General features: G+C 42.0%; 1 protein-coding gene across 1 annotated transcript in view; it reads right to left on the reverse strand.

Annotated features, from left to right (window-relative positions):
• Nucleotides 1-14239, reverse strand: part of celsr3 (cadherin, EGF LAG seven-pass G-type receptor 3) — a 90989-nt gene that overhangs the window by 37374 nt on the left and 39376 nt on the right. The window contains exons 4-14 of the mRNA XM_084014738.1: nucleotides 12689-12911; nucleotides 10234-10349; nucleotides 8941-9029; nucleotides 8667-8681; nucleotides 8114-8271; nucleotides 5350-5513; nucleotides 4815-4940; nucleotides 3579-3748; nucleotides 2380-2565; nucleotides 1083-1193; nucleotides 795-963 (exon numbers count right to left, since the gene is read on the reverse strand). Coding sequence (XP_083870864.1) covers nucleotides 795-963; nucleotides 1083-1193; nucleotides 2380-2565; nucleotides 3579-3748; nucleotides 4815-4940; nucleotides 5350-5513; nucleotides 8114-8271; nucleotides 8667-8681; nucleotides 8941-9029; nucleotides 10234-10349; nucleotides 12689-12911 — 1527 coding nt within the window. The remainder of the gene's footprint in view (nucleotides 1-794; nucleotides 964-1082; nucleotides 1194-2379; nucleotides 2566-3578; nucleotides 3749-4814; nucleotides 4941-5349; nucleotides 5514-8113; nucleotides 8272-8666; nucleotides 8682-8940; nucleotides 9030-10233; nucleotides 10350-12688; nucleotides 12912-14239) is intronic.

Consider the following 14239-nt stretch of genomic DNA (forward strand, 5'->3'; position numbering starts at 1 on the left):
TCTCCTCTCTCTCCACGTCTCTCTATATGTTGTGTTTTCCCTCTTCTCTTAATTCTCCACTCCTCTCCATCTCTTTTAATCAGGTTTTTCTCCTCCACATTAATTCCACCTCATTATAATCACCTTACTAAGGAGATTTTGGAAGTTAGCCGGCAGTAAGTCTCCTTTTTTCTTGGTCCCAGTGGTTGAGAACTCATTATGCGTTCCCAAATATCTGTTTAACCCAGTTAAAGCATTGGCACACACCTACACAGATATATAATTATTCACCATTTCTGTCTCTCCAAGTCAGCTTGCTTCTTTCATCTTCTCCTCTCACACATCTTTTTACCAGCCTTAAATTATGTCTTTAACTTGATAAGCTTTTAAGTTAATTAATGAATCCCCTAATCCCCCATAAATCAATTAAAGGAATACTTCAACCATTTGCATTAAGCTTTCAGCGAATATCGTCAATTTGCATCATCGGAGGCTGCTTTGGTTCGAGGGGGTAAGACTACAACTCGAGTTCCTCATGTTTTCAACCCGCATATATGAGGCTACAGACCAAATGCCAAGATGATGCTTCAAAACAGAAGTACACAAACCAACAGTTGACATCATGGCAACGACGTCATCTTCCAAACAACCATGATAATTTTTCCTGAACAATAAAAATGCCAATCTCTCAAACTGGCTTGACATTGGAGAGCCTCATATTGTAGCGTGTCAGTTCATCACTGGGATCTTCCTTTCCTAAAGAACAACGTCTTCAACCTCATCTACAACACCAGCACTTCTCTCTGTTCACTCACCAGGTTCGCAGACACAGGTGTGCCGGTCCCATTGGTCAGAACAGCGGCTGTGGCCGGGGCACGGAGATGAGACACAGGGGTTGCCAACATTACAGCCCGTCTCCACTTTGACAGCTCTTGACGGACGAGGCAGGGGAGGGGCGTCAGGCCGTACCCCCAAACGAACGCCCTACAGAAAAAGAGAGAGGTCTACGTTACAGAGAAGCAACATCAGCAGCTTGAATGAATTAATCACTCTATCGAAACCAATTTCTTCCATTTTAGAAAATACAATTCATCCATCCTCACCTGTATGCATCCTTTTATCCCGTTTTGAACCTCTCCTGAGCCCAACACTCCTCCCACATGCAGATGTTTCACCTTCAAGCCATGAATCTCATTTCCCACTATCACTGTTCCCTAATGGGGAGAGAAAAGAGGGAGCGGTAAGAGGGCTGATGGAGACAGGAAGGGCAAAGATTATTGTTATTAATAGTCGTCTGAAAACTCAATATTGAGCCACCATTTGAATTTTGATGATCTGAAAACGTAAATATAAATATAACACATCAAGATAGTCAATATAGGGATGAAAAGATTAGTCACATGGAAGAAAATAAGAGAGGAAGGTTTGTGTAAAAATATAGAATGAGAAAAGATCTTTTCCCTTTTTAGTTTCCAAGATATTTGCCGGGATAAGATGATCAAGGACTTTCAAATGAATGAGGAGATGAGAATTATTTTACAGAGGGGAGCCAACAGTTGGGGTCTGATTGACACTGCAAAGGACATCAGTGTCATTTTGAACAAGGTTTAACCTCCCAACTGAGCAAAAATGAAGATTTAAGGAGCTGAGGAATTATGAGGGGGGGGGGGGGGGGTTTGGGATCGGGGACGTGCTGCAGGTCAGGGTGAGAGAGAAATCCGACCGGCACCCGCTGCATTTACACCAATAATGTTTCATCATTCGTGGCCGTAATAAACACTATTACTGCTTTGTACATGTTGTGGAAGTCGCGGACACACCGGAAACTAAACGGCGTCCTGCCTGAGTTCATAGCGGAGGGAATGTTCCCATTCATTGTCTATGTAAGAAGCCGTGTAATGCCAGCGTTGAGCGGCGAGTTTGGAGCCGCCCCATCATCTTTTAAACTGACCGTTGTCGATCTAAAATAAAGACAGATTCAGCAACTGCATAGCTTATTTCTCGCCTAAAAAGTTCTCAGAAACACATTTCGCTGAACTATTATCGTAAAATAAGAGGGAGGTGGGAGGCTGCGAGGGGAGAACGATACGAGCTCGGAGGAGCACAGAGGGGAGGGGTGTGTGTGTGTGGGGGGGGGGGGGATGCTTTTTTCAAACCTTTCAAATCGTAGATTTGACTAGACTAGAGAAGTCTTTTAGAGTTTATTTAAAAACAGATATGATTAAAAACAGCCTTATTCATTATTACATTTAAATATGTGCCTGTAGGGCAAAACAGACTTCTAACAACTGCATTTACAATATTTTAATCATTTCTGAGGCCATAAAAACTTCCCTCCATCTATTATTGCTTAAACATTCAGTCAGTTCTAAAAAAAACACATATCATGTTTATTATTACCTGATAGAGTCCAAAGTCAAGCCGTAGCGTGGCGACGTAGCGTGTTTCACGGCCACTGCGAACGTCTCGCAGCTCCAGTTGGAGGTCGTGCCACTGGCCATCTGCCACCTGAACCTGATCCAACCGCAAACGCACCGGTCTGGTCGAGCCCCGGGTCACCGAGAACACCAGCTGACCATTTATCACCTGAGAGAGTTCGAGGAACACACAAGCACACACACAGTGTGAAGAAACTCACTGCAAACGGTAATGGAAGAAAACAGCCTGGTGGTAGGTGTGTGAGAATGTGTAGGTGTGTGAGAGAGAGAGTGTGTGTGTGTGTGTGTGTGTGTGTGTGTGTGTGTGTGTGTGTGTGTGTGTGTGTGTGTGTGTGTGAGAGAGAGAGAGTGTGTGTGTGTGTGTGTGTGTGTGTGTGTGTGTGTGTGTGTGTGTGTGTGTGTGTGTGTGTGTGTGTGTGGTGGGGTGGTGGGGTGGGGTAAGTGTGAAATTGAAATCCAAAATCTTGGCTGCACTTCTCTCAGGATGCTGCTAATTCAATACTGTCTTTGGATTGTAGAAATGTATAAAATGTAAACTGTACATAATTTCTGGGTTAAAACCAGCTTCAAATGTTGATATTTTATAGAAAATGATAATTAAAGATAATAATTAAAAGACTAAATGGAACCACAATCATTATGACACATAAGTACAATTCCTTTAATTAACGTGACTGCTGGTTTCACACTTAGCAGCCCACGCTTTGTTTTACATTTAGTGACGCCTAGTGAGATTTGGCTTTCAAGTGAGCAGCATTGATTTAAATTACAATATCAAATTGTTTACCGCAGAAAAGTGGGAAATTATGGTAACATTTATGTTTTAGCATAAGTGCAACTAAACCTATTTGAGCTTCTGGCAATGGTAAAAGGAAAAAAAAAAACACAATTTTATTTTGATCCTCTTCAGCAGAGCCAAAACTAAAAAATCACCAGCCAGAGAGGGAGAGAGTGGCAACAGTCTCCTTTGCTACAGGTCTAAACAGGTTAATGGGAAATGTGGTTTTGATTTAAGAAACTCCACTGAGCCTGCAGTGACTTAAAAGTTGACAATTTTGTTAGCCATGGTCTCGAAATGTTTCAATATGTTCTAGTACAGACATCAACAGAAATGGACGACAGTCAGAGTGTGTGTGTGTGTGTGTGTGTGTGTGTGCACACCTGGAACAGCAGGCTGGTGTACTGGCCAGCCTGGGCCTGCAGCAGCGTCCCCTCCCGCGCTCTGGTCCTGAACACCAGGCCGAGGTACCAGGGCGTAGAGATTGTAACGTCGTTCTTCAGGTCCCACCAGAGGGCGCTGTTACCCAGGAAGCGATGGGGGTGTGGCATCACTGGGGTGCAGGATGAGAGAAAGAGTGGGAAAAAAAAGTGTCGCAATTAGAACGGCCGGATTAGAATATCACGAAATTTGGTATTTTGTTTTCCGTTTGTAATCTGATTATTGTCGCCCAATCATGTTCAGGCAGGTTTTGGGTGAATGCAGGTCAACAGTGCATGTGGAGAACAAAAGAGGCGGAACACATTAGCCGTAATGCAATCTCAGATCGGCTGTTGTATCATGCTGATTTAGCTTTTTATTGGTTTAAAATGGCTTGTCAATTGGCTACTTGGCTAATCTGGTCGCCTGTCAACTCCAACTCTTTCATCTCAAGTGGCTCATTGGACTATAAACAATTGACTAGCGCATGGAAGAGGAAGTCTCGGTCCGCATATCTGCCGGCTACACCAGAACCTCAGAAATAGTGGCCAATTGCCCCCAGAGGCTAAAACCGAGAAATCCGAGATTGGTAGTGCGCCCGTAGATCCAGGGGTTATAATGTCTAATCCAAAAACCACAAATCCCTGATTTACGTCCAGTCTTTGTTAGATTTAATTTCCGATCTCTCTTTCCCCTCATTTTCTGTCCGTCTCCCTACGGTTGCCTACAAAATAAAAGCATAACATTCACCAGGGCTACAGAAGGTCCAATTATCTGTGGGGAATCACACGGGGTTGATCTTGGTCCAATTATATACAGGAAATAAAGCCATTTAGTTAGAATGTAATGTAACATGCTAAGTTCACTCACTATTCATGATACCATAGTTTCAGTGTGTTGCACTGCAGTTTCCAGTTAATAGTCAGGAGTAAAAGGGAATCATCTATATCAACTCGTTCCTTCAGTTAAAACCTTCATAGGTTGACAATCAACCAACAAGCTAGTCATCCATCCATGAACATGCACTTCACATATACAGTCACTTTACTCATATACTCTAAAATCCTACAGCTGTGACAGCTTATCACAAAATGAGGAAGAAAGCCTGGAGACAGAGACAAAAGAAAATGCTGAGGTGCATTAACCAGAATAAATGAAAGTAGGACCTTAGATGAAAATTAACTCATATAGCCTCTCACCGTGGCTGCAGTCCTTCCCTCCATATCCTAGGGGACAGTCACACGAAAAGGTCTCCCAGCTCACTCTGCAGGTTCCTCCATTCTGACAGGGGTTGGATTTACAGAAGGGAAGCTTGGCGCTGCAGCCTATAAGAAGCAACCGAGACTTCACCGATCGACTCTCCAAATATGTATCACCATGATGTGCAAATGCATGAAATGAAACACAACATCGTGAGATGATAAATCGTCCAATGACTTAGACTGTTTGCACTTTCAATTTTTAAATAGTACTTGAACTTCAAGTATCATAACAAATGAGTTCATGAGAACATAATATTGAACAAAGGTAGCATATTGAGATCTATTTTTAAAACCTTAATATTTTTAGTTAATCTCAAAATAAAACAACTCAAGTGCATAATTGTGTTAAATACTAGCCTGAAGAGATACTTAAATTAAATACAATCATTTGTATCAGTTTATTAAAAAAAAGAGGGCCAAATGTGTCATTGCTCATGGTTATTTTTGGGGGTGTTTGGTTAGCAGTGCTGACCGGGAAGCGTTCCATTGTTAGCGATAAACCCGGCCAAGTCCAGCGGCTTGTTGTCAATGTGCAGCTCCTTCATACAGCCGATAAACTCCCTGGCGCCAAATGGGAAGTTATCTGGTACGTTGGGAACTCCGCCAAGGAACAATGGACCAGTCAGGTCCAGAGACCTGAGAGAGGAGGGGATAAAGAGGAAAATTAGTAAATAAGGTGGAAAAGAAATGGAGGATTATCTCTCAAGGATGGAGAGGAAGAGTTAGGAGAGGGATGGAGGAAAGGAGGGTAAGGAAGGGGGAAACACATGAAAAGAAGGTATAAGAGAGGCATAGATTAAATGTGTCATCAGTAAATGTCAAATGGAACAAGGATCTGAGAATAACACTAAATGTTGAGGAGAAATGAGCTAACAATGATGTTGCCGAGGGTAAAAATGGAAACAGCAGGGGATGAGAGAAACCGAAAAGATGACAAAGAAAAGGAGAAGCAGTGAACAAACAGGAGATTAAATATGAGATACAGCAAATATCAGGAGGGAAGAGGTAGGGGTGTATGACAAGACAAGGCAGAGGGAAAAGGGAGACAAGAGCCAGCAAAGGAGGTAGAAAGGAGATAGATGTTAGGGGATGTCAACAAATAGAAAAGTTGCGAGAGACGAAAAGCTGTGGAGACAGCCGGGGAGGCAGACGAACAACAAGAGATTAAGTGTGAGTTACAGCAAATACCAAGGGAGAACGAGCGTAAAAGCGGATGACAAGACAGATGGAAGATGGGTAGAGGGAAAGAAATGGGGGCAATGTGAGGGGGAGGATGTTAGGGAAATAACAGTTATGGGACTGCATGAGCAGGAAAAAACAAAAACAAAAGAGACAGAAAGAGTTGTGTTGTCATTTTGAGAGCATTATCTTTTTGAGTTTTTTTTTTTCTTCTTCTTTCGAGCTCGCCTTTGCGATACGTGTCATGTGCCAAGCCGTTAAACGTCAGTGGAATAGGAGTGAGCCCAGAGAGACAAAAGGCGCCGGAGTCAAACAAACAAGAGATTAAGTGCGAGTTCTAGCAAATATCAACAGAGCGTCTTTCCAAGAGGATGTCGAGGCAAACTGCTAATGGAGAAATGGAGACGGAGCAGAGAAGAGTGTTTCGGCTTTGGCCTCTTTGATCCGTCTGCTCTTCTCTCCGCCTGACTTAGCGCAAGGCCAGACATCAACACTATGCCAGGCTGCTTTTTGAGTGCATACGTCAATGTGTGTGTGTTACATGCCCCTGTTGGCGACAGTTAGTTTGGTAAACACACACACAGACGCCACAAGTAGACGAGAAACTTTGACAAGGTCAAACAGAACGGGACGCTTGAAAGTAACACAGTGGACTTAAAAACTGTCAATTTGAATGTTTTGTTTGAACATAAGAGAATGAGAGAGAGAGACGGATCAAACAGAGAGAAACAAGCGATTGACATTAACACCAGGCACGAGCTGACAAGTAATACAACCAGACAGACGTGAAGTGGCCTGAATAAGTCACAGTCGTGCCTCAAAGCCTCAGGCCCCCTACAGTCACCTCATCACCCTGATCCGACAAACCACACACCCTTTCCAGCAGTGAGTCTCAGTCTAAGTTTTAGCAAGAGCTTAAGAGATTAGACTTCTTACATTTGCATTAAATGGTGTGTTACACCTTCTTTTCATTTTAAAACTGTGATTACAAGCCCGATCAGATCATAATGGTCCTCATTTATATAGCGCTTTTCTCCAAAGCGCTTTACAGTAATGACTGTAACATTGACATTCACCCATTCACGCACACATTCACACACCGACGGCAGAGTCAACCACGCAGGGCGACAGCCAGCTCGTCAGGGGCAATAAGGGTGAGGTGTCTTGCTCAGGGACACCAGGCACTCAGCTAGGAGGAGCCGGGGATCGAACCGGCAATCTTGCGGTTGCCAGCCAACCCGCTGTACCTCCTGAGCTAAACCCCCCCATTCTCTCTGTTCCACATTAACATGCATTTCGTATTACACAGTAACAAGCAACTGACATTATACACGTCATATTGGGGACCCATCATGGCTTTTCTACTTGTGAAAACTGCCCTTGAATATGTGTAAAGCCCCTGATCAGTCACAGATGAAGGTTGATGAAAGTTGTGTCTGCAAAGAAGCTAAACTTCCTCTACAAACACCACAGCTCAAGGTCAATGACTAATGAGTATTTCAGTTGCTGCAGCGGAGGTGAGAGAGATCTATGGAAGGATTCAGCTGAATAAGTTTGTTCACTGAGCTTTTCTTTGAGTCGGCCTTATTTCATAAATGTCATGACATGAGACTTTGGAATTAATTCCATGATGAATTTCACATGAAGTGCTGTGATAGCAATATCACACAAGGCTGTGTTATATTACATGGAGCCAGTGCCAATGTATAACATTATAACACTGCCTTTGGGTGCCATCTTTAGTCATTATGCAGGAAGTAAATATGCATGTTAACCGCAGTGACCATAAAAAGGGAAAAGCAGTAGGCAGCAAAAGGCCCTTTACAGTCATCCTGTGGAGCCTGGTAGTCTCATTAGCTATAATATGTCAATGGAAGGTAATTTTCTTAATAAACAGGTAATATGGCCAATGCACGAAAATCTGAAAAAAATTTAATTCATTTCATTCACATATATATATTCAACACTATATACAGTATATATATATATATAACAAAAAAGTGGACGAAACAACAGAGAATCAAATGATGGAGGGCTGAACAAAAAGATAAACTCACTTCTTGCTACTGGTCTGTTTGCCCTGCGCGGCGCAGCTGTAATTTCCGAGCTGTGTGCCGAAGCGAAGCGACAACGCTGTATCACAGTCGTCGACGCTCACCACAGCAATCTTCTCATCTGACGGACCCTGGGCTTCACCGCTCATACTGCGCTTGGGCTGAAGACACACAGACACACACAAGATTGATAACAGAATCCCAAAGTAAACCAATCAAGAGACACCCTGACAACATGCATGAAATACAACAGTATTCATCAAAACTAGAGTTTATATCACTGCAGTCATACGCTATAAAATAATAGTTACAGCACATCAGATACTCAGTATCTACACTGCTACTGTACATGTTAGATAGAAAAGGGGGAAATTTGAGTTAGTAAGAGGAGAAACAACAGACACTGCATATGGGTAGGAAAATAATGGAGTAAAAGCGGATAGACAATGCACTCACACTTCACTTACTGTCAACTGGTGAAAAAAGTAAGACGGGAGAAACAAAAAAAAAAGAAAGGAATACGTGTATGTGCACCCTGACACACACTCATACTCACATAGCGTGTAGCTGGCTGAGGAAAATGAAAGAACATGAAGAAAATTGAAGGTGATGTGCGGTGAATATGCATGAATGAAATGGTGACAAGCGTACGCCCACATAACAGTGTGCACACCAACAAACACACTTTCAATTCAAAGTGCTTTGTTGGCAGAAAGGCTGAGAAACTATTGCCGACTGCCAACGCCTCAGAAGTACACCGCGAATAAACACAAGTACAATGTAAAACTTCAAAGGCCAACTGGCACCAGAAACATAAAATGTAAACGCACCTTGTTGTAGTAGTGGATGTGAACGGTGTGCCAGTTGCCATCGCTCACGCCGCCAGGCAGGAAGGGACTCACCTGGGTGGAAGATTCACCTGCAGGCAGACAGATGAGGTTTGCGTCAAAACGTGAGCGGGTAATAATAATGAATAGGTACATAACCAATTTTTTTTTTTTTATCTAAATCAACTTATCACTGCTTTGATTTAATTTGTATTTGTTTTTACATGCTGCTGCACACATAACACTATACCTGAGCTTTTATCATGATTATTATTATTATTATGTAAATCTCTGTTATATATCCTTCCAGCTTTACATGTGCATGTACCAAAGATAAATACAAGACGTGTAAATAACTGCTCCTTCCTTTGTTTGGAGGTTTTGACTGACAGCACTGACAACGAACAGAAAACAAAACAAAAACATCCTGCCAAAGCAGAATCAGTGTTACTTTCAACATGCGTGAGTGCTTTGCATGTGAAGGCTCTGTCACTGAGGAATAACCAGTGATGCCAGCAAGGCGTTACTTAGTAACTTAGTAATGCGTTACTCCAATCTGACCACTTTTTTCAATAACGAGTAATCTAACGCGTTACTATTTCCAAACCTGTAATCAGATTAAAGTTACTTATCCAAGTCGCTGTGCGTTACTATGTTTGTCATTTTCCTTAATAAAAATATATTTGCTTTCTTCTTGCGTCTCTGGTAGTGAAGTCACGTAGCCTATGCGACAAGTCATGTTGTCAGCACGAGGACAGTTCACGTGTAGGCTAAGCAGACACAAACATAAACAACAATGGAGGGAGGAGAGAGATGCACGTTTGCTAGCTGGAAATACAGTCACTATTTTGAGTTTGTGTCAGCTAAAGATGGCTATATTAAGGTCCGTTGTACACTTTGTGGCAACAAAGTGCTATCTAGTTACAAAAACACTACGTCAAATTTGAAGAGACATTTGGAGTCGCAGCACTGCACAGTCAAACTTACAGAGCAAGTCCCACCAGGTGGTACGAAGCAGACGTTCCTGTTAAAAATGCACTTCCAATAAAGTGAGTGTCATTTTTATGTTGAGGCGGCGGGGGTGATGTCGGCTAATAAAGTAACTTGTAATCTAACTTAGTTACTTTTAAAATCAAGTAATCTGTAAAGTAACTAAGTTACTTTTTAAAGCAGTAATCAGTAATCAGATTACTTTTTCAAGGTAACTGGCAACACTGGGAATAACACATGAACCGTGAGAACAGAGCCACATCTTTCTTCCCCTGTGGGAACATATGGGCTTCGTAGTAATAGTACCTGTGGAATATTTGAGCACCACTTGTCCTTCTTGGATCTCCAAGGCGATGAAGTCGTGTTTCTCATTGAACCGTCCGTTATAGAAGAGAAGACCGCTGTTCTCCAGGGTGGCAAAACTAGAAAATACACATACACACAGAAACCCACATCCACAGTATGTTTATCGATTAATATAGTGTATGCAATATGACTACTATTATAGTACTACAGCATATTTTGACATATTTGTATCCTCAAAAATAAACAGGGCTCTAGCTGAGCATGTCCAGAGCCTCTGGGCCGAAAATATAGGATGGGAGAGGTTGAAAATTAATTTTGGGACAAAAGTAAAAAAAAAAACTACCTAGCTAACATCATAATAAACAGCACAGTTCACATTGAATCTCCTCGACAACATAAACACGCACACAATTTTTTGTTAACATCATTTCTAATTTCACTCTGGTTTGGTTATTTCATCCTGATAAAGTAGGCCATACAATACCTAATTTTACATGGCAAAACAAAAATGACACCTGCAGGTCTCCTCATGACATGTGGTTTTAAACCATAGCGTTTTAAACCATATTCTTGCAGGCGCCACACCCTCCAGCTGCTCAGTCACACAAAAGCCTGTTTTCCATAGCAAGGCCAAGGGGACGTGCTGTGGCCAAGGCTGCCATGTTTACACATCCTGATCAAAACTACAGCACAGATGACAAATCTTCCCTCCTGGCAATGAGATGCAGAAAGATTCCCACTGCAAAAAATGTCCACTTTAAAAAAAATGCTTTCATTGAATGCCTGTGTTTCTCTACAAAGAAATGGCTTAAACTCAAGTCCTTGAAAAACAAAAGTCACACGTTTTCTTTTTCATTATCTGCATTTAACATCTCTGGCTTCAACATCCAAAGATCAATCTGACTGTAACAACAAATGCATTACTGCAATACAACATTGTTGGGAAATGGACAGGAGAGATTTTCATGACAACTTTATAATCTGTTATCTGAGTGTTCTAATTGTCTAAAGTAAAACCAGGATTATTCAATAGCTTGTATGCGTCTTGTTCGCATAGCTCTGCTATCATTCCAACAGCAACCTGGCATGATCCTATGTGTTGTATGCACATGTTCTAACTTCAAGCCACCAGAAATAGTTGCAGCAGCGACTGACAACTTCAAACATGGCTGCAGCACACTCATACACAAATTCTCCCCCACATAATTGGCATTCATTATTGTTTTGCAGTATCATATTGTGATAACCTACAGAGACATATTTCCCATCATACTTTCCGAGACAGAGTTGCAACTACAAGAAATGTCTGAAGCAGCTATTGGGTGAAAACCAAGATTTTCTTTTGCAGAGGAGAACTAAAATGCTGTGGTGAGTGACATGAATAATGATTGAGTCCTGATGTGAAAATCAGGCCAAAGAGTGTAGCTGGCAGCAAACAGGATGCTAAATAAAACATTGACATCAGGGGAAGGCAGCTCACAATCAGTGTATCTACAGTACAGTTGGACACGACTGAATCAGTCACCATCAGATAACATGAAACGCCCAGTAAGGAATACGTTCAGCTTAACTGTCCAACAATACAGAGAACCTAATTTGGCCAGAATACTATGACCACAATGTCTTATAGCAACCACTCCTTGGAGAATGGCCACATCAGCCTAGCAACAACCCCACGGGCAAGATCACCTTAGCAACCATCATTAAACAACATCACCCATGGCAACCATGCCATTACCCTGCCTGACCACTTTGAAGGACCACTTCAGATCCCGCGTAGATGACTACTCGTATGTCAAGAGGCGAAGGAGCAAGCAGGGAAATGGTGGTGGTGGGCAAGCAACACAAAGAAAAAGGACCTCAAGTAAGAGACAATCACTGACTTTGCAGTAACATATTCTATATGCCAAGCAAAGCTTAAAAGTCCCTCTCAAAAGGTCTGAAATCAAGCCCGGTTCTGACCACCAAAAATTGTACAAATCCACTCCATCATGTTTTTTAATAGGGAAAGCTGCAGGCTGAGTTCTGACCCCTTCACAGAGATAACATAGGTGCACCAAAAACACAGCATTTTCTTTTGAGGCCTTTGCTGAAACAGAATATACTGAAAGAGGAGCATACGGGGGTGATAACATGTAAGATAAGAAGGAGAGCGGAAAGAGAGAAAGCAAAGGAGTCGTCACTGAAACCAGAAAATTGATGGATGAGAGAAGCAAGAGAGGAGAATCCGCACTTCCCACTGAAGAGGGAAGTGTAGCCAGCAGAGAGAGAAACTATGAATAATGGGATCGATCTCTGAGATGAAATAACTAGATTAAAGCAAAGAGGAGAGAGAGACTCCATAAGAGGAAGCTAACTGAGAATTAAAGAGGAGAGGTTATGGATCTCTGTCTGAGTGCAACTGGATGATGAGAGAAGGAGGCGGAAAGAAAGGAAGCAATTCAACTTTACTCACGTTAACGAGATGGACAGGTGAAATCTCTGTCTGAGGCCCCGGAACATGGCGAAGGACTTTGGTGGGAAGGACCGGGCAGTGACTGTGCAGTATGGACGCTCGTAGCCTCCTGTGGGACACTCGCAGCGGAAACCACCACCCGAAAGCTCCCGACACGTCCCTCCATTACGACACAACCCTGGCACACACCTGCCCTGCCGCCGGTCAAATTCACACCGGTCACCTGAGGTTCAAAAATAAAGAGAATTCATTATTTAAACTTCTGTTGATCCACAGTGAGATTCGCGAAAAAATCACAAAGATAATGGAGGGCAAAAACCTCAAAATCTCAGTAGTAACTCACTTCACCCATGTTCTATAGTATACATGCTGGTCGTTTCTTATCTTTAGAAAAAAAATCAAATAGTATAGATTTGGGTCATTTTGGTGCTTGTTCCACAGGCAATTCATTTTCATAGGCTCTGATCGTATTACAGTCATTGGCAAGCCCATCACAACAAACAACAAAAGCTGTGTAAACAAGCACTGTTTGAACCTACAGAGCTTTACTTCAAATCTCAGTCAAGATCCCGAGGTGCAGAAGCTGAATTTTAATTAAGGTTGAGCTAAGTTATTATCATGACATTAATAATTTATTCTTTCGGCAAAAAGCATGACATGCTTTCAGTTAAATAAGTAGAAGTGTCAGTGTCGTATAGTGTGGGGTAAATGTTTTTCTTCCCTGATGCAAGGTACTGAGAAATATTTCATGAGACTTTCTTCACATATAATTTCTTGCATCTCTAACATTGCCTCATTGGAAAACACAGCTACTTGCAAACTAAAACATCTACATGTCTACATGACTCAACAAAGTCTCTCACAGTTTGTGTTAACTGAATATTTTTGGTCATTTACAGATTCATATTTTTTTTAAAGTGATGGAAAATCTGAAGACTGTCCATCATTTTGATGGACTGAAGACCTTGGAGCACATCTGTGGCCACCATGGGTCACAGACCGTTGCATTTGGTAAGTCCAGCCTCAAGCCCAGTTCACTTTGCTTAACAAAAAGCCTTTTTGATTTAAATACGCCTAGGCTATGTCTTACGGAAAATATAATATTAACAGGTAATCATAGATTGAATTTTTTCAACCTTGTGAATCAAAAAATATTACAATGAGCAAGTCTAACTTACTGACCCTGAAGTAAAAGGAGTTGTTTCTCCCCCCACACACTATCATTATGAAAAGAAGGCAATGCATACATAAGTTTGGTTATTTTGAAATAGAAATAATACATTCAGTAATGCAATCATCCGCTATTCACCAGACCGCCAGTACGCTCAGCAAATGATGTGTTATTTCACCAGAGAACATTCTGTAGGTTTTTAAGAGGGATACTTAACACAAGGGTCTTGAAATTGTCACGCACTTCAGAATACAGGTTGGGAACCAGGGTGGGAATTTCACAGTGGCCACAGCCACACTTTGGCCTTGATGCCGTGTGAAAAAAAATCATCGTACGGTCACAGTGGCCTTTGTGCCCCTGACCTTGTCCAAGATCCGTGT

This window comes from Eutrigla gurnardus (genome assembly GCF_963514095.1).
Source record: "Eutrigla gurnardus genome assembly, chromosome: 8".
NCBI lineage: Eukaryota > Metazoa > Chordata > Actinopteri > Perciformes > Triglidae > Eutrigla > Eutrigla gurnardus.